General features: G+C 52.1%; 1 protein-coding gene across 3 annotated transcripts in view; it reads right to left on the bottom strand.

Moving 5' to 3' along the window:
- Window positions 1–20,481, bottom strand: part of VAV2 (vav guanine nucleotide exchange factor 2) — a 154,504-nt gene that overhangs the window by 1,825 nt on the left and 132,198 nt on the right. For 2 of the 3 annotated variants that reach the window (XM_072882763.1, XM_072882762.1), the window contains 18 exons: window positions 17,934–18,033; window positions 16,493–16,588; window positions 15,937–16,005; window positions 13,160–13,246; window positions 10,931–11,016; window positions 10,539–10,671; window positions 9,263–9,372; window positions 8,531–8,632; window positions 8,338–8,426; window positions 7,524–7,540; window positions 7,150–7,171; window positions 5,731–5,858; window positions 5,419–5,493; window positions 4,826–4,878; window positions 3,961–4,077; window positions 3,766–3,853; window positions 3,548–3,671; window positions 180–334 (listed from right to left, as the gene is read on the bottom strand). In XM_072882763.1, the coding sequence (XP_072738864.1) occupies window positions 180–334; window positions 3,548–3,671; window positions 3,766–3,853; window positions 3,961–4,077; window positions 4,826–4,878; window positions 5,419–5,493; window positions 5,731–5,858; window positions 7,150–7,171; window positions 7,524–7,540; window positions 8,338–8,426; window positions 8,531–8,632; window positions 9,263–9,372; window positions 10,539–10,671; window positions 10,931–11,016; window positions 13,160–13,246; window positions 15,937–16,005; window positions 16,493–16,588; window positions 17,934–18,033 (1,651 nt within the window). Of the gene's footprint in view, window positions 1–179; window positions 335–2,427; window positions 2,515–3,547; window positions 3,672–3,765; window positions 3,854–3,960; window positions 4,078–4,825; window positions 4,879–5,418; window positions 5,494–5,730; window positions 5,859–7,149; window positions 7,172–7,523; window positions 7,541–8,337; window positions 8,427–8,530; window positions 8,633–9,262; window positions 9,373–10,538; window positions 10,672–10,930; window positions 11,017–13,159; window positions 13,247–15,936; window positions 16,006–16,492; window positions 16,589–17,933; window positions 18,034–20,481 lie in introns of all 3 variants that reach the window. The other variant, XM_072882764.1, reaches the window with a different exon arrangement.

The following is a 20,481-nucleotide window of genomic DNA, read 5'->3' as shown; positions in this document are numbered from 1 at the left end:
AGCAGTGGCTCTCGTGAAGTGACAGCCCATCCACCAGCCGGAAAAGAGCAAGAGCGAGTGGGACGTGTCCCCCTGCCCTTTGCTGTCCCGACAGCAGGCTGTGCTCCGGCTCGGCAGGTTGAGAGCAGGGAGACCGTGCGCTGGAGAAATGGGACAGGACATTATCTGGATGCACTCACTCTTCCATTGGTTTCCCCCTTCCACCATCCCTGGTCCCCGCCAATCCTGCTGTAGATCTTCACCACGTCGCCCTCTCGCAGCGAGAGCTCCCGCATGTCCCGTGCCGCGAAGTTGTATCGTGCCACCGCCGTCCCTACGACCCGTGGGGTGAACACTGCGAGGGGACAAAGCAGAGGGAGTCGGGAGCTGCCCCGATGCATGGGACTGGCCGAAGCCTGGGGAAAGCTTGGTGAGGTTCAACCTGGGTTTTCCACCGCGGCGCTGGCTCCCATTGCAACACCAAGACCTGGAGCAGCTTGGATGGCGGGGCTGGCCTCATCCGAATTGCTCAGCCCCGCACGGACTGGGGTGGCTGGGGTTAAACTGGATTCCTGCTGGGCTTTAAACAGCTCCACGGGCTTGGGAAGCCCCTCTCTGCTGACCAGGAGAGTCCAGGAGGGGCTCAGTGGGGATTGCTGGGGTGAGGGGCACTTTCGTGAGAAGGTGGTAAAAGAAAAGATTTCATAGGAATACACCATCCATTAGCAATGAAATCATGGAAAAATCCTGTTCCGCTATCAATATAAGTCTAGCTCCCAGCACCTGATGTGACCACCTTGTCAAAAGATTTCACAAATCAACCTGTATTTAAACTATTTCAGAAAATTGAGTTACTGGGATTGGATCCTCCTAGAGATGCTGAGCAACACCTGTATGTTTTGCCATGAGGAGGAACAAGCTGCTAACCCGGTATCCTCCCTGCTCCTGTCCCTGCCAGGGAGCAGCCAGAGCCCTTGGAAATTTAGTCCCATAACAGACCAAAAGGTGCAAAAGCACCCTGCAAACCCTAACGCCGACCAACAGCTTGTGATAAGAAGCACGGCCCCGTGAGCCGTCCCGGGACCCGGCCTCTGCCGGCACCAGCACGGCCCCAGCACCGCGGATCTCCATCGCTTCAGGCAGGGGATGGTCGGGGAGGCACGAGGGGGAGCAGTGAGGGGGGAAAGGCAGGGGCAGCGCTCAGCTTCCCTGCCCCAGCGCCTGGGCAGGGGGAAGGAGGGTGGGAGAGCACCGGTGGGAGGGATGGGATGGGCAGAGGAGGAGAAAAATGCCCCTCCTCTGAAGTTTGCAAAAAAACCCCCACCCTGAAGGGACATCGTGTTTCGGTGAAGCCACCCTCTTTGTCCCAGGACTTTCGAGGATTAATTTCAATTTTAAAAGTTTGCAAACCAAGGTTGAACTAAGTTTGAGGAAAAGCTTTGCCCAGGTTTTCAGCTCTCGGGATGGAAAGAGATGAGGATGGCGATGGAGACGGTCCAGACACACAACGTGCAATCACTGGAGGGCTCGTCCGTCCTCACCAGGCAGCCAGGCTGGAGAACGGAGCGAGAATCACTTTGAACTCTTGTCATCGGGAGCTTGCTCAGAGCCCGTTGCTGCACAAATTACTTCCTGCAATACTTTCCATAGCATTAAAGGATCCCAAATTCCCAGAATCATGTTCTAATACCTTGAAAAGTTAAGTGCTCTTCCCAAACACGGCACCAAGGAAAGCACGTGTGGCTTTGCCAATGATTTTCCCTGTCCAGCCTAAAGAAAATACTGAAAGGTAAAGGCTGAAACGGGAAGAAATGAACTAGCACGGCTTTGCTCTGATCCCTGCCAAACAGGGAGGAAGACACCAGTCTGTAACGCATTTAATCAATGGGGTCCAAAGGCCGGAGCACCACTGCTCTCTCTGCAGGGACCGAGCCACAAAACGCATTTGACAGCGCAGGTTCCCCCCCGCCTCCTCAGCAAGGGGCTCCCGAGCAGCCTCAGATACCAGAGCTCAAAAACTGACGGACATGAGATGTTCTCCTTGTACAGCAAGGAGAAACAGTCTGGAAGACGGTGTGATGCCAATGCTCGTTTGGTGAAACACACGGGATAGGCAGGTCGAGCTTGAAGTACATCATGAGATCCCAATGTGCTAGATTCACTTTTTCGTTAATTTTAGCCCCCTTTCTCAAATAGCGACAACTCCATCTCCTCCCTGCCTTGATTTTGGGGAGAGGGGGGAGTGAGTTTTGCTTCCAGCCAAGCCACGGTTAATTAACTTATTTCCAGGCTGTGCCCCAGGGCAGCACTGGGGACCCCCTGAACTGCTTGCGGGTGATGCAGGGACAGCGGGGACCCCGCAGGTCCCGCTGGCGATGGCTTTCAAGCTGGGGATGCTGCAGCCTGGGGAAGGTGGCAGGTCTCTCCGGCAGGGAGAGGCACTGGTACCTGACCAGAAGGGACTGGAGGAGCTCTGAGAAGAAAAGTTGAGGCCCTGAGGACTGAGAAAAGAAAAGTTGTAGGAAGCGCAGGAGGCTGCAAAGAGGTTAGAGAGAAACAGAAAGAGGCAGAACACGCATTAAAAAGGAAATTAAAAAAAAAATAATATAATGCATAATGCTTTAAAAGCCGAAGGAGAATACAGGGCAAAGTATACAGGAGGTCTTGCGCAGGGGCTCGGAGCTGGGACGACCAGCAGCAGGTCTGTCCGCAGCCCCACAGCCTGTGTGGGGGCTCAGAAGTCATCCTAGAGTTGTATTTTATTAGGAAAGATATTTAATCAATGTTTAAAAACTATCTTCCTTTGGTATTCTTTTTAAAATATACCACGGAAAAAGTTTTTAAAACAATGCATTTTTCCCCACAAAGTCATTATTTCTGCACTCAGGCTTTTAGACAAAATGGAACATTTTGCACTAATGCATATTTTGCTTTCCATTTGTTTTGATTTTTTTCTTTTTTTTTTTTTTTTAATTTTAGGCACAGGCTTACCATTTCTACCATCATCTCCATTAAAGGAGTCCCACTGGGATTCTAACCATCACAAGTGACACTGGAGCTGGATCCATTAAAAGACACGCACAAAAACTCACGTGGGCAGGTAAGGCACGATATATCCTGCTAACAGAGCACCACATCTCTGCTCGCTACCCGCAGGCGGACGGGCTGCCCCTGCAGCCCCAGCTCCTCTCCCGGCAGGACCAGGCAGTGGCAAACACCCCCGAGCACAGGGTGCAAAACCGCAGGAGGGAAACCAGCCCCCCCCCCCCAGGAAAAGCTCTCCCTGGGAGGCTGCACCCGCTCCGTGGAGCCGCACGGGCTTGGGGGAGCAGCACCAGGCACCGAGCCCCCCCCAGCTCGGCCGGACCCCCCTGACCCCCCCACCTCCTGTGAGACCCGTCCTCAAAATGCCACCAGATGAACAGGAGACTCATTTGCAAATTAGGGGGCTCAAGCCCTACAGCAAAGCTATAAATCCCTTCGTCCAGACGGTGCTCCTACGCCTTGCTGAAAGGCTGAGATTTTCCATCAGGGGTTTAACGGCTCACACGGCTGAGCTGGGTTTTACCTGGAGAGCGGGTGAAGGTCCTGGAGGTAGAGCGCTCCCGAGATTTATAGGGGTATTTCAGCGTTGTGTCCAGCTGCTTGAAGCTCTCCTTCAGCGAGTGGCTCTGGTAGTATTCGACCAGCTCCTGCGGAGGACAGAGGGGCACCCGGCTGTCTCTGCTGTCCTCTGCGTGACTTGCAGGGACGGTGCGCACGCTCAAAGGGGCTACGAAAACCTACCAGCAAGCTTTCAAACTTTTTGGCTTCCGTGATGTGAATCCAGTTGTCCTTCTCCACCACCTTGATGTGCTTCACCTCCTCGTTGAACCTGCAAATGGTAGCAAAGGCACTCAAGAAAACGTAGCCGCGTGCTCCAGCCCTGTCTCGCCCTCCTCATGCGAGTAATACTAAATTACTAAATTAAGTATTACTCACTTAATACTGATGGCAAAGCGCTCGGCCTCGGCTGGCCGCTCCCGGATCAGGTAGGTGCCGCTGACGTGAGACTTGAGCAGGTTGTCCGTCTGCTGCCGCTCCATGTTCCCTGCGAACCTGAGCCCAGAGGTTAATTAATTAACTAAAAATCAATGCATATCTTTAAAATAGCCATGTTTTAGACAGAGAGAGACATCTTTTTTAAAGGCATTAAGGTTGGGCAAGTAGAGAAACAGGTCTCATCCAAAACTTCATGAGCAGAAAGGAAAGTGCCCAGACATATAGAAGAAGCTGCTCAGCCACTGGACAGAGAGAATGAGCGATGCAGACTGCAACCTCTTCCCTTTGAAGTCCCTTATGTTTCCAGCGCACCTAGAAAATCCCACTAATTGGGAATCGGTCCCCAGGTGAACGAGGCTTCAGCGAGAGCTGGGGAGTGGCGATAATTTAGACTCATGGACTTGAAAACCTGGCTGGAGCTGGAGGGAAGGAGCAGGAGGCAAGGCAAGTGCAGCCTCTCCCGCCAAGGCAGGAATTGCTTCCTTCCTCCCAAAACGCTTTTCTGGGCACAGAAAACACAGAAAATGGGAAGAGAAACCAGCATCTCTCCTTTTGCCTCTGACCCTTTCCATCAGTGAAGAAATCCCCTCTGATGCTGCGGGGGCTGCACCAGGTTTCAACACCCAAACGCTGCTGCAGCGGCTGCCCGTGGCCGTGGGGGAGGCGGGATGCAAAGCATTGCCAACCAGCATTCATAAATCATTATTAGAGTGGATTCCTGACAAAGTAACAAATTAAAAGGCAAGGTCGGTATATCTTTCTGGCCAGAGAAAGGCCATTTCCAGCAGCAGGCAGGGCAACTCACCACGGGTACGCCGTGTAGTCTATCTCCCGCGAGGGCGGCCGGCTGTTGGGAGGCTGCAAAGAGAGCATTGCTTATTACTGATGAGCCGGCATCTCATCAGGCTATAGATCACGTGCGAGATGCTCCTCTCCACGGGAGGGTTTTCGTCTGCCAAGCCGCTTCTGAATTATTGGCTTCGGCGGCGGAGGGCAGTGTTGCCGCTGAGCATTTCTCTCTCGGCCTCCCAGCTGTGATGAGCATGCTGCCTTTTTTCATTTACCTGAGTGCTTTTTAATTGGGAAGCAGCTGACAGCCAGAATGGAGTCCAGACCTGGTCACACCAACCCCAACCTTGGGAACGGGGCTGAGACCAACCTGACCAGACATTTGCAACCACGGGACGATGGATCCACTTCCTTGCTAATTTGGCCACAGTAAAAGGCCTCATTCAAGGTCCAGGGGCTTACTGGAAGGACCAAGGTCTCAAGCAGAAGGCTGAGAAGAGCAACAGGCACTGCCAGAGCAGCATCTCCCGTGACAGCCCCCAGCGCCCGCCCCGGCACTCCCGCAGCACCCATAGGTGCTCCCGGCTCCATCTCCTCTTTGGCACTTACCCTTGCATCAACGGGGCAGGGCTTTACCGACGAGCTGGGAAAATAACCCGACTTCTTCGTCTGCAGCAACCGCCCCTGCAAAGCCAAGCCGGGTGTCAACCTGGGACGTGCACGGGCAAGCGACGTTTGTGCTGTGCAAGGACAGGGACGGTCCCCGCTGCAGCTCCTGGGCTCCAAACCACCTCACAGACCCCCCAGCTCCAGAGCCCCAGCACACCCCTGCACTCCGGGAAAGCCCACAAATAAAAGGGATGATGCAGAAGTCATTGGTTTAAAACTTCCCGGGAATTTCCTGAGGGGAATCGCTCTCACCTCCCACCACGGCGAGTCAGGGTCCCCCCTCAGCAGCTCGATCACATCCCCAATTTGAAATGTCAGCACCGGCTTCCCGGGGGGGGCTGGGTTCCCGTGGTAATTCTGAACTGCCACCATTTTAGGACCTGGAACAGATGCAAAACAGCTTCATCACCTAGACCCTGTTAACAAGACGCAGAACAAAAATACCCTCCCTGAAGCCTGTTGTTCCTTATCCTGTGAACCACAAATCTAACAGCACCGGCAGGCAGGATTTGGGGGCAGAAAGCATGGAAGCAGAAAGGAACAGTGCCCACAGAGAACGCTCTTGGCTCCTGCTGTTACATGGATGGCTGAGTTCACTGAGCAAAAATAAACCCATGAAGGACCGAGCCAAGCCAAAGCTCCGACTCCCAGCCCTGCACCTGGACTTGAACCTCGCCGTGGCAGACCCGCTCTCGTTCGGCAAAGCCCGGCCGGCACCAAACCCCGCTGGGTTCAGTGGTGACACCCGCGATTGCCAAAGGGACCAGTGAACACTTGGCTTCCACTGAATTTCAGCTGGACCTGGGACCCAAACGCCCCTGAAGCTCGCAGCCAAAGTCCAGTTGTCTCGCCAACAACTGCACATTAAATAAGCTTCCCCAACTGCACTAAAACCACAGTGTTTATCTCCAAAATGCTTTCCCACCTCTGCCTCTCCCTGCCCAGCAAGAGCATTCTGTGCTTTCTTTTTTTAACCACCAATTTGAGTCAGGTTTCTTTTTGCCAGGCTTGGCTTTCCTTTTAATAGAAAAAGCGCAAAAACAAATTGTTCCTTCTCCTTCGAGCCAGAGCATGGGCAGGGCAGGCCCAGCACTCTGTCAAGACTAGTTTTAAGCAAAGGAAAATAAAAAATTGTGGCAACCATCACGACTAACGGCCCCATCAGAGGGCAGCGCCTGGAGCTGCACATCCCCGCAGCGCGCCGGACACGTGCCAGCAGGAAGATGCTCCCCATCACCAACAAGCCTCCCTGCCAGGACGCGTTTGGTCTGCTTTGAAGGACGACCTGGCACAAGGAAATTCGCCAGGCTCTCCTCGGTTACTGGCGTGACGTGTAGCTTTACCCGCGTAGCAGAGCAGGCCAGGGGCACGAATGCACCCAAAGAAATGATGTGGTGCTGGCGGCTGCGGTGGGCGAGGGCTGAGCCCAGGGACGAGCCGGGTCCTTCCGCAGGAGACCCAACCTGGTGCTTTGGGGAGCAAGGACAGGAGAGACCCTGGAGCCCCATCGCTTGCTGCGAGGGCGGCACAGGACCCCTCTGCAGCTACTAATGCTACTTTCTGGTTTCGGAAAGAGCTTCTCCCTCCCACGTGCTCAATGTTAGGGACACCTGCAGCCACAATCAAGACGCTGTCTCTATTTGCCCTCCTGCAATACAGTCATGCCCTTACCAGGTCCGGCACTCAGCGAATCCTGCAAAGAGAAAGGAAAAGTCTCCATGAGGACACGGCGGTCTGGGCTCCCTCCATGAGCACCCACCTGAAGCCACCGGGACAAGAAACCCTCTCCTGAAACCTCCCTGGCACCCAGTGCTCACCCCAGCTGGGTGCTGGCACCTCCTGAGGGCCATGGTGCCACCCGGACCAGGCCAATTTTAGGCTGGAGGAGAGGCCATCGGCCTCCAGTCCTGCCCTCCAGGTTACGGGGACCCCCCCGAGGCTGGTGCTGGCTCTGCCCACGAGCTGCCCGCACTTGGACCGGGCAAGGATACAGGCTCTGCCCAAGGCAGAGGGGGATGCGGGAAAAGTGCCATCAAACAACGTACCTGGTCTGCTGAAGAACCTGCAAGAGAAATGTTGAAATAAGTGGTTAATTTAACAGGCAACAAACCCCATTTTCTGTTTCTCTCGACACTGCGAGTATCAATAAACCGGCATCAGTGCTTGAACTTGATGGAGGAAGCACAAAGCATAGGCTGGGGTCACTCAAGTCATCACTCTGCACCGGGTGGGCAAGACCCAGGGAGGGACTGGAGCCTGACATGGACATTCTCTCACTTGCACACAGTTCTGCGATTTTGTTTCTTCCTCCCTCCACTCCCCACCTAAAACCTCCCCATAGCCACCCCATGACAGTCCCCTGCACCGAGCAGCATCAGGGCTCTGACCCGGGCGAGGGGAGGCAGTCACAGTTTTGCCCAATTTAGATCAAGGACACAGATTTTTGCAGCGCTGTGGGGCATTTGGGATCTGGAGACGAGGTCTCTCCTTCTCATCAGAAACACGATTCCTGGCACGGACCCTCCTGCTTTCACTAACCAACATCTTCTGACGAAGAAATCATCACCTCTCTTAAATGCCCTCCCAGCACAAGGGCTAGGTGCATCCCACCTAATACCCAGAGCTGCTGCGATCCTGACATACATGGGATTCAGCTCTTTGGTTTGGGGGATTTTGGTTGATTTGTTTGTTTTTTAAACCACCAGCCATTGTGAATTACAGCCCTGGGAGGTGGGTGGGAGCGTACTCAGATTTTGTTATGCATTAATAAACATCAGTGCTTTATAGAGCGAATCTTTCAGATCATTCACGTGCATTCACCTCCTTGGCACAAGCTGCTAATGATGTGAAATAACTCACCTATCTTGCAGGGAGGAATGACCTCCAAGCACTCCTTATGAGCACCCGCTCCACATTTGGGGCAAAGATAGCCCTGGTAGAAGGTTCCTCTGTGCAAAAAAAGAAGTCAGAAAGTCCTAATTCAGCCTCAGCTTTGAGATTTTCTTTCCGTGTTTTAGTGCAGATGCAGAAAAGCTGGAAGGATGTTGCTCACCTCAGGAACATCCTGCAGGCTTTGCAGTTGGTAGTCTTTTCAAATGTGTACATCTGAAAGTTATGGTGATTTGCATTGGCTTTCTCTGGCTTTATGTTGGACCTAAGGGAAAGGACCGGGGGGTTATCAACCTGTCCCTACGAGCCATGCTGCACTCGTGACCTGTCACGGCAAATGCTGTTTGTGTTTCAGTCCAAGTCTGGAAACCACATGGACAGATAAGAAATCAAGTCTGTAAGCAGACTCGGGGCTTGACTGTGCAGAGAGAGGATTTTGCCCATCAACCTTCCCCTGGGACAACATTCACGCATTTGGCCCTTGCCTGACTCAATGAACAGCCCGGACCTGCCAGCACGGGGCCACCAACCCCTGCTCTGCTCAGGACCAGGTCCCCACAGCAGCAGCCCTTCTCCTGCAACGCCTTCCTCCAGCCCCGGCTCAGTGCTTCACGCATGGCCCGACGCCACGGCAATCCCTGCAGGAGTCATTTCAGAGATGCACCACGCGTGCTTTGCTGCAGACGCTCGGGGCAGAGAATTTCATGCTGGACCCAAGCTCCCTTTGCACAGGGACCCATCCAGCAAGCCCACGCATGCTTCCCCATCACAAGCTTTGCTATCAGAGCTGCTCTCCAGTGACCAGCTTGGGAATGGGGCTGAGACCGAGGTCAGACACTCTCCCCCCCGTGTTTGGCGACTGCACGCCAGGGCTAGAACAGCCACTTGCGCTCACATTGCCATTTCAAACTGCTCCATCCACTTCCTCTTCATTTCCTCCGTCTTGCAGAAGAACTGGAAGCCCTGCTTTCCCTGAAGGTGAATTAGGTAGAAGCCGTATGACCACTGCAAGAGAAAACGAGAGAGCTGATCGGACCGCTGTGCTCCCAACGCCTGAGCAGCAAAACGTGCCGCGCTTTTATTCAGGCACCTTAATAACTGCTCTCAGTGCCTGCTCCTGTCCCTTCTTCTGAAGGACTGCTGAACCTTTGCAAAGGTAACAGCAGGGAAGGAGGAAGAAGAGCTCCGTGTTTCTCTAAACCATCGCAACTAATGATGCCTGAATCAGCTGGGCACCGTGCACTAGGGCCAAATAGGATTTTATGGTGGCAGATGAGAGAACCCAGATTTTTCTGCTCCAGTGGATCCTCCCCAGCCATTGTATCTCTCCCTGACAGCAACTGACAGCCCAGGAGGAACATCTGACCTGCCCACTGCACATATGCTCTGCTTGTCTCGTTACAACATTGCACAGAAAAACACGAGAGAAAAATGTGTGCTTTGCTTACCATTTTTCCATGAGACTAGAAAGCGTAGGAGAGCAAAGTGGAAACATATTTCATTAAAACACAAAGCTAGCAGCATTTCTTCAGCATCCAAGTGGTTAATATTGGCTGTTCTTACCCAAATGTCACTTATCCCATCCGTACAATACCTCTTCCCATTGCATGTAAGTGGATTAAGCTAATGGGTCTCTGCTAAACTGATAGCTGGGAGGTTTTCCTTCATGGCTGCAGACTAAGCCCCAAACCACCAGCAAAATTATGTTCCTTCAGTGGCAACTGTGCTCCAAGTGCCGATTTTGGCAGGCTGATCGGCAACGCTCATGCTGGCTTTCCAGGCTCCTCCACCCCACGACGCGTGGGAGCGAGAACATCCGGACGGACCTTCCCTCCCTGCCCTCCCCCTGCCCCGTCTGATGTTTGCTCCTTGCCGGTCCCTTGCTGCCGGCAGGCCAGAAAGCAGGGAGCAGCTTCCTCTCTCCTAACTCCAATCATCCCAGCTTCTTCAGGGATGTTTTGCAAGGACGGAGGTCAAGGATCAAGCCCAGCCCCACATTAATAAACATTTCCCAACGCTCTGTAAGGCTGCCCTGAAAGCTGAGCATTTATTTTCCAGCTTTTTGCAAGCTCTGTTTCTATTTTAGAAGGCTAATGGGAACCTACTACCCAAGAACTGGCCCAACCCGCTCCAAATTGCTCTCCAGCAGAGCTAATCCCCGGTCCACCTACCTTCTTAATGTCCTTGTTGTTCATAGGGTCGTCAGTCATCTTGTGGAAGAGCAGCTCAATAATTTCTTTCAGCTCATAATTGTATCCTTTCCTTTTGCAGACGATCACCACTTTATCAAATAAAAATAAATACCTGCCCAAAGCAAGCAAATAAACAAGCAACCCAGTCAAACATCTCATTAAGGGCCCCATTCAACAGGAAGTATTTGGAAAGCTCTGCAGAGCTTCCCAGCCAGCGCAGCTCCATGTTCTAACCGTGCTATAATCTCACACTGATGGCGATTTCTGTCAGTGCAACTCTAGGCAATCACTGAATAAATGAGCACAAGAGGAATCGCCAGACAAAGGCACATTCAGTTTGGGAAAACTTCTGAGTCCTGTTGCTCACTCACCTGTCCTGCTTGGTGTGGTTGACTATGGAGCGGACCTTCAGCTCGCCATCGATCTTTGGCCTCCCGAACTCCTCCAGCTTCACTTGCTGCAGAAAGCAAAGCAGGGCTGAGATCCGCAGCCAGGGCTGGGACGATGCTTTGGTGACTGAAACCCAAACCTGCCTGGACCGCGCAGTGTGCTGGGGGCATCCGCACCAGCCCTGCCTCGAGCTGCAGCAGCTCCTGGGAACAGCATCGCCCTCGCCAAGGGGAGCCCATGCACGAGCATGGCCCTGGCATCAGGAACGGGGCCACGGGAGATCCCTGGAGCTCCAGCACCAGCATCCCAGGGCAAGGCTCAGGAGTCACAGAATCACAGAATCACAGAATCGCACAGGTTGGAAAAGACCTTTAAGATCATCGAGTCCAACTGTAAACCCAACACTACCAAGCCCACCACTACACCATGGCCCTAAGCACCTCATCCAAACGTCTTTTAGATACCTCCAGGGATGGGGACTCAACCCCTTCCCTGGGCAGCCTGTTCCAATGCTGGACAACCCTTTCAGTGAAGTAAAATTTCCTAATATCCAGTCTAAACCTCCCCTGGCACAACTTGAGGCCATTTCGTCTCGTCCTATCACTTGTTACCTGGGAGAAGAGACCGACCCCACCTCGCTACAACCTCCTTGTCAAAGCATTTTTGCAAGGTTTGGGATCCAGAAAGCAAAACCCCCACAAAATAAGCTATTTTCCAGGGGTTTCTACAAATCCAGAATGAAGGCTACCATACTTTTAATTCCCATCCTGAACCAAGACTGGAGATTTTGCAGAGGCTGGAACCCAACCCAAGGGTTTGGTCAGTTTGTCCTTCAGCTCAAAAGCCCTCGCAAACATTGCTCAGTGCAGCACAGCCGCCGAGCCATGGGCATCAATCCCCTTGCATCGTTCTTACAGGAAAAACAAAATTGTGAAGCATCACCGCTGGTCAAGAAAATAAATATTTTACACAGCTGTATGTATAGTCCGTAATTATTTCATTGCCGTGCCATGTGGGCTCTGTATACATAACACCAACCACTCCACAACGTCCCGCCCGGTGCAATGAAAGGAAACACCGAGCAGAACATGCGTGGGATTGATCTGCAGACAGGAGTGACTGCTTTGCTAACATCTCATCTCCCGCATGTCAAACTTGCTCTCTGGCTGCTGCAAGGAGAAGAAGCGGCTGCTTAATGCCCCCATTTACATTCCTGCTTTCACGGAGCACGATGTCTGATTGTTCGCGCAGATCAGGATTATCATGACTGCTTCAATCAAAACCCGCGAGCCGCAACGGCCCGTATCCCACCGGAGGCTTTTTGCAGGTTTCTCTTGAAAATTAAGAATTTTTGTCTCCATCTGTTAAATAACCATCAATTAAAAGTTCATTGTTTTCAAATGAAGTCAAGGCTTAAAGCCCCCCAAACCCAGGACCCCTCCAGGAAGCCCTCAGGGTGGGCAGCCCCGGGCATCTCCCTCCATCAGCCCCTTTTGAAGCATCTCAGGTGTCAGCCCCCAAATTGCATTACCCCAGCGTAAAGTGTGACAGAAGAGCAGCTGCGCCGGCAGCTGACCAGCCCTCCCCTCCCCTCCCACCCCCCGGCAAATGTGGGAAAAAGCTCGTTAGCTTGAAGCTCTGCCACGGAATATTAAATTAATGGGCTTCTTCGGGGCTGAAGTGAGCGATGGGTTGCACAGCGTGGGCTGATGCACAGTAATGGGACCAAGTGTTTGATACCTCTGGAGTCTGGAGGATGAGATTCTCCTTAAAATATCTGGTTGAGATTTTGGGATTAGGTGCATACCACATGTGTCCTTCTCCTCCAAAGGGGCCTCGGGACACTTTCAGTTAACCTCTGTCCTCTTAACAGCAAAAGAAAACCCACTTTAAATAGCAGATGGGAAATTAAATAGCTGATTTGGGGAATTCTTGGGTCGCCCTACACGAATAACATGAGAAAAAGTTGGAGAAACAATTTCAGGGTAACACCACCACCAAAAGCCACCCTCCATCTCAGCCACATGGGGTTTGGAATGTAGCAACCACTTCTGGACCGTCAGCAAAACCAGACAGTGATCAGGGAGTGTCGGAACACGCAGGGATCTTTCTTGGGTAGCACATCAGATGCAGTAGTAATTGCACAGGAAAAGCAAATACGTTAGTAACAATCACATTAAAGTAGGGAGTGAGAGGATTTTCCAACTTACCAGATTTTCTATAGAGCTCTGAAATTCACTTATTTTCTTTAAAGTCTCTTTGTCCCTCTTCACTTCATTTATGTACATGGCCAAGTCCTTAAAAGAAAAGGGAATATTGATTTTTACTTTCCAGATGAAACTAGTACCTTACCAAAGCAGAAGACACAGGACCCCGGCTCCCCGAAGCCGCCCTCAGGAGTCAGAGCAGGATCCCAGCAGCAGCCCGGGACAGCCTCAGCACAGGCTTTTTGTGCTTCCACTGCTGAACCAGGCAGGCACTGCAATTTTTCCCATTTCCCAGAAGAGGGCAATGCACGAATCCAGTGCAGCACAGCAAACCCGACCCATGGCTTTTACCTGGCGAGAGCCCGGGCGAGCAGCCAGGCATCCCCTGCCTTCGCGCCTCGGCCCCGGCAGCATCCTTCCCTCCCAGCTTTCATCATCGTAATTCCCTTCACCCCCCCGGATACAAAACCTGCGAGCCAGTCTCTGCTGTCAACACATCCACGTCTGTAAAATAACTGCTTTGGACACCCGGCTGCATGTTAGCTGTGAACAGCACTTGACCTGGCCCCGCTTGCTTCCAGCTGACCTCCCTGGGTGCTCCGGATCGCACCCGAGCTGGCGAGAGCACCGGGATGCTCACGCTCTGTCCTCCCGGGGACACCCCGCAAGAGCATCCCCATCTCCAACACGTCCGGGCCTCCGACATCTCCCACCACACTAAGGCTATGTTGTAAAACAAGGAGACACTCGATGGAGCTCGTTCTGCCCTGAAAAATTCCTTGCTTACCCAAATTTTGACCCATCAAAGAGAAAGAACCCTATCCCTTCCACTAAAACAACTTCTTACGCCCTTCGGAATGTATTTTCTGTGCCTGTTTGCTTCTTATCTGCTCCCTGCCTCCTCGTCCTCAACAACAGCTCTTGTCAACTTGGATTAAATCTGAACGTGGGATTTTTTAAGACATCCCCTCTGGGTCAGACCTTCCTCAGCTTCCCAACATAAGAAGGGTAAGTCACAGACAATAATCACAAATCTACGTGACAATACTTATAACATCATGAATACCCCACCAGGCCGGTGGCAGGGATGGTTATGAAGAACGACAAAAACGAAAGCCTTATGAAGCGGCATCCTCCATCACGCTTGAGCGTTTGCTCCCTGCTGCTGAACAGGCCATTGCCAAGCAAACGGGAATCACGATCCCAGGATCGACCGTGATTTGAAATAGTGATGGCAACGTGCAAACCTGCGCTGCGGGATTTAACCGGGAACCTGCCTCGCCCACACCATCACCCAGGGGCTTGGTTTCGCACGCTCAGGTGGAGGGTCGGTACCTGCACCAAATAGCTCCATGTGCAATTTTTTAGTGCAAATCCTGCCCCTGCTTTGTGCAAACAGCTACCTATGCAAAATAAAAGGAAGGTGAATCCCTTTGGGAAATGTAGCTCTAGCTGTAGATATTCACCCCCCTGCACGGCTCTCGCCCCAGGCGGCAGCAACGTCCGCCACCCACCAGCACGGCAGACAGAAAGGCTGGATCCGCGATGAAAAACACTACTGGTAAGTTAAGCCTTGGTTTACAGATCAATTAAAACCAAACTGCACGGCTTCCTGTGCGCCTGCCGAGCCCAGCGCGGTCTGAACTGCACCTGCGCTCTCCTGGCGATGGGGCGATGAAAGAGAGAAACCTGGCTGATGGCTATGGGCAGCTTCCTGCAAAAACCGCTGAGTCCGCAGTGTAGCCGGAGCGTATATACATTTATCTATTAGCAATGGTATTGGTGGGTGCCGTATTATGAGGCCGTAGGCAGGGTTTAACAACTGTCACCAGGTTTAGTGTCCGTTCGAGGCCACAGCCATGTGTTGTACAGCGGCGGGCTGCGAATGCAACGTCCTTCAAACAACCTTAACTTTAAAGCGACCTACATATGGGCTCTGGATTCCTGGGCTTGCAGGGATAACGGCTGAAAATGTCACCCAACTTATGTAAGCGCTGGGAAACGCAGTGTTGTTACAAAAGCTGCAGCTCAGAAAACAAAGTGACCTGAGAACACAGGAGCAAGGCCAGGGATGAGTCCTGCAATGCTCTCCAGAGAGAAAAGCTGGATTTAATGATCATCCTCAAGTCAGATTCTGCTGACAAGGATCCCGCAGTGTGAGTGCGCGGGGGGGGAAGGACACACACACGTATCTGAGTCAGAAAACATTTGGATGATTTTATTTTTTGTTGATGATAGGTTTCCGGAGATCTTGGGTGTTTCAGCTGAAAGCTCAAAAAAACTTGAAACAAAGCAAAATTTTGACACCAGAAGTCTTCATTTGTGGAAAGAGAATTTTTCCCCTTAATAAAAAAAAGCCACTTGGATAAAAGGATTCCCAACCAGCGCCTGGATAACAGCGTGCAGGCAACGCTCCGCACAGACATGGGCACAGGCTCCCATTCCTGCAATACTCCCCGACTTGCTGATAGGGCTGGAGCTCCTCCAGATCCCTCCGAGCAAAAACAAGAGACAAATCTGGCATGGCCTCTTTACACGCAAGTCATAACTGCTGCTTAAGGAGGAAGATAACAGCGATGCCTACAGATCTGCCGCAAAGCAATCGCATCAAATGGCAATCAATATACACATGCACGTCCAAAAGGAGGAGATGCTGCCTTCCCTCGGGCTGTTGGATGGTTTTTCCACCTAAGTTTTCGTTTTACAGAAGCAGAGGGCTCCCGTGCTCTGTTGCACCCCGAGCCCAGTGCAGCCCCGCTGCCGCTCTCGCCCTCCCGTACCTGCATCGCCTCCAGAGCCTCCTTCAGCTGTTGCTTCTCTGGTCGGTCTGATGAATGGCTGAGCAGCTCCTGAAACAAAAAAATAAAAATAAAGCGGTTGGGTGTGCTAGGAAAGCTGCCCACACCCTGCCTGCACTGGGCAGGCTGCGACCCGTGGGCAACGCTGCCTGCTGCCGGGGCGGTGGCAGGGATGCCAGGGCAGGCGGCTGCAGCCGTAGGACAGGGAACACACCAAGCGGCTGGTGCTTGAGAGATCTGTTACACGGAGTTGACGGGAGGAATTTCACACATAATCAGATTATATGCAAGCTTATTTTATATTCATTAACTGCCTCTTGTGGCTAACAAGTGCAGAATTACCCTAGGTCACTGTACTTTAAGAGACGGCACAAATATTATGTCGTGTTAAGTAGCTCTAGTAATTATTTCATTTGAAGGGGGAAAAAAAAAAACCCTCACTCTGCATTTGGCAATGATTCACTCTCCACTGTAAAAGTCGAAAGATGCTACAGCGAGGATGGCAGCTGGAGAGAAGTGCCAATGCTGAAACACTTACTTTTAACAGGAGATGATATTTCAAAACTCTTTGCATTGGAACCACCAGCAGATCTTGCAATTTAAATTTCCCGTCCTGAACCTTTAATGTGCATTCCTGTTGAAGAAATCAATACATCAGTGGTGAAGCAGCTGGGGAAAAACAACAACTCCCCCACAGAAAAAGCCTCCAATGTCCCCCGGCTGTTACGTCTTGCTTCTGTAAACTCAGTTCAGATGAGAAACGGCTTGTGGTCCCTGCAAGCACCCAGCCAGTGCCAGGGCCCCCGCTGCAGAGGTTATCGAGGAATAAAACACAAGGTCTGGACCCTAAAATACAGACATTCTCATGTAACTGAGCTACTCCAGCTTAATGAGATACCGCTCATTAGGGGAGCACATGAATGCTCTCAGACCTCGGGAAACGTCAAATGAAACGCATTAGCTTAACTCACCTCCTCGATGGTTTGAACTAATGCATTTTATTTGCGAGGGGCTGGAAGCAAGCACGCCGACGGCTGCTGTGGCTTCGCTGATAAGCATTAAGTCATTAAGATGAGCTAATGCGATCGCAGGAAGTTTTGCGACTGTTACCGTCGCCCAGACCCATTTAGATACGTGACTCCGCTGCGCTGGCTGAGACCCCCTGTGTGCCCCCCAGGAAGATGAGCGGAGCTGCCGCGAGGGAGGGAGAGAAAGGAAAAGCACGGGAGCAGCTGGACGTTACAGCAACCGGCTTGATGCAAGATGCAGGGAACACGTTTTAAAAAAATTATTAAACGCAGTTTGATCCCTGAATTGGGTTGCTACTTTTGCACGTAAAATCAAAGAGCGTTTGCAAAAACCGAGGTAACGTGTACAGACAGCCCAGCAAATTCAGATTAGCATCAAGACCAAAGCAGGAATTAAAGCTGGGTAAAACAGCAGCTCAAACAATGCATCCCTTCTGGGGCTCCTTTGATTTACTTAATATCTGGATCAGCCCCTATTTACACTAAGCCTTTACGCTGGGGAAGGAGGACAAGGGAATAATCCGGGCGTTCGCCTGGGGACTTGGGTTCACCTCTGACTGTCCCTGATGCTGCGTGTGACCTTGGAAAGCCACTCGGCTCCTGGCTCGAGGATGCTCGGTGCCTTTGGGTCACCCTGCACGACTCAAAGAGGAATTTGTCCACAGCCAGTCGCACTCAAATAAAGTCACCCAGCTTGTTTTAACTTGGATAAACTCGGGGAGGAAGGACAGAGAGCGTGTCTGGCGGGGAGATGAAGGGGCAAGCAGGGGATCAGGACAAGCTAACCCCCAGCTTTGCTCCCTCTCTGGACAGCACGGACTCCCCCCCACATCCCTCCCCTCTCTTGCTAACTGAAGCATTCCCAACACGCCCTCGGCTCCAGCAAGTCTTTCCAAAACCCGCGACAAGGGGGGTGGGCAGCGCTCGCCCCGATGCCCCTCGCCCGCTCACCTCCACCTTCTGCCTGACGTCCTCCCTGTTGGCGAGGAGGTGGTTGAGCGTGTTCTGGGCGTACTCCATGTGGCTGCAGTACTTGCCGTAAATCAGCAGCCTGCAGAGGGGAAAATCACAGATTTAATCGGAAACACTTGCTGGCAGTTATAACCTCTTATAAAAGATATATATACTTATATACAGTGAAAGGACAAGGCAAACAGCTATTCCCCCATATAACTGCTTAGTAAAGTATTAACACTCTTTTACGGCACAGCTTTTTAACATTTAAATCTTTTGAAGTTGCCAGAGCTGGAGCCCGTGGGGGTGATTCAGCTCACGACGAGCAGAAGGGGCCAAGTGGCCAGAGGAGCCCGTTTTTGGAGGTACGATGGCTCATCCATCCCTCCACTCCCAAGTCTGATATATTTAACCACCGCTCCCCAAGAGCTGTGCTTTCGGAGCACCACGATAATAAAGGGAAACCCAGCTCGACGCTCAAAGACCTTTCCTAGAGCAGGTTACAAAGTGGCTCTACAAGAGCTAGCTGCATCCCAGGTACGACAGCCCAAATATGAAAAGAAACAGCGAAGAGCTGGGACCGCATCCCTGCCCAAGCTGCCGGTCACCGCCGGCGCTCGCCTCTCCCAGGGAGCAGCTCCGACCCCAGCAAGGGTCCGCGGATTAACTAAAACACGAGGAGGGGGCGAGCGCTGAACCCCTGCAATCCAACACCGCAGCTCCTCGGCTGCGAGGCGGCTTTTTCTCACGAGTACACCGTCGCCGTCATCCCCTTGATGTCTCGACAGGAGCCGTGCCGCCCCGATGGCCACGTGCCGGTTTTCCGGCTGTGCCATATTGCATCAGGGCTTGTGAAGGCAGAGCAGGGATGCGCTTCAAGACCGAACAACAACAAAACCCCATTTCCTGAGAGCATTTCCGAATGCAGCTTGCTCAAGGCCATGTACTCATCTCCCAAAAAGCCTTCATTTCCCAAGTCACAGCTGCTCACAGCCCAAAAAACAATTGCCACCACCGTGGCTGATGTGTGCCCCTCGCTCTGAGGGTTTCTGGATATTTTACCAAGTAAGGAAGAAGGCAAGAAACTCTTGATTCTTGAGACATGCCCAGAATGGACGTGGGTGATGATAATTTGCACCTCATCTGAGAATGAGAGGCTTCAAATCCCCTTAAAACCCAAGGACACATTTTAGAAAAGTCATTGCTCCTTGCAGGATGGGCCACAGGGACCTAGAGATCAAGAGACAGGGTAATTTTGGAAAAGGAGGGTGTCACAGCCTTTGGAAACACCCTGAAGGCTCTGTATGGACAACGCGGGCAATAAATTTAAACACCTGACACAAGCAGAGCAGTTTTGCTGTGGATTCCCCCTTTTTCCTCCACTTCATTCATTAATCCCCCACGACAGGTTTGGGTTTCCCCCCCCACTTCCTTGCCCTTAACTGCATTGCTGCTGATAAGACCCATATTCCATCACATGCTGCAACTCATCCATTATTTCGGGGCCTCATGTCTTGATGGAGATGATTGGGGAGCACCTGACCCGGTGTCGCTCCGCAAATGTGGGACTCTCAGACCCCGGTGAGGAATTGAAGAGAGAGATTTATGGGAGCCACCGTCCCCAGCGAAGCAGCAGCCAATACAGATTTTTCTTCTGCCTTTTCCCCTTGACAACTTCTGAACATGCACAATAATATCTACCCTGCCAGCACTTGGAGAGTTTCAAAGAGGCTTCAGGAGCATAAATTCAAACCTCCAGCTTTCAGAGAAAGATTTACAAACTATTTCCTTCCCCAAAAAAAACCTCCAACCTGCAAAACAGAGGAGCAATACATCATCTTGCCGCGATGTCTCTGAGGATGCGTAGGGAAGCGAGAGCTATTTGTCACGGATACATTTGATGGAGGAAGGTCTTATATGCAGGGACCAAGCGAGGACTCTGGAGGTCCACATTCCCTTCTTGGTGGGACAACACTGTCTCCCCAGGTGAGCTCACTTTCTCCTCCTACACCCCCATTTCCTTGCTGTAAAATGTGGTATTGTCGTCTTTCCTGATGCAGGAAAGGACCCTGCCTATTTAGATCAGGTTGCTCCAAACTCTCCAACCCCGAGAGCCTGGTTTTGGGATCTTCTCCAAGCCAAAAATCCCCGCGAGCAGCAGTTCCCCACAATGCTGAGGTTCCCGAGACCCCCATGGGCTGAATGCAGCTTCGGAGCTGCCACCGCGACCTCGCAGCCATCGGTCTGGCTCCTTCATTCACCTCTCAGGAAGGCTCTTAGGTCCTTTAAAAAGTTGCTTGCAAACTCCCTTAGGAACTGAGCCGGTTCGTTCACCCACCTGCATGAAACCCATCAGCTACAAGCACTCTGTTGAGCTCCCACCAGCAAATTAACAGAAGGAAACATTCATTTAAAGGCTGTCGGCCCAAAAACGAGCCTTGTGCTCCTGCACAGCCGTGCAGATCTCCCTGGGGAGCAATGCCACCTCCACGACTCCTCCCGTGTCCCTTCCCTGCTCCCCGCAAGCGCAGCTCTGTCCCCAGCA

This window comes from Ciconia boyciana, chromosome 18, assembly GCF_034638445.1.
Source record: "Ciconia boyciana chromosome 18, ASM3463844v1, whole genome shotgun sequence".
In the NCBI taxonomy this organism is placed as follows: domain Eukaryota; kingdom Metazoa; phylum Chordata; class Aves; order Ciconiiformes; family Ciconiidae; genus Ciconia; species Ciconia boyciana.
Note: the sequence above shows the minus strand (reverse complement) of the source record. Positions and strands in the feature narration are given on the sequence as shown.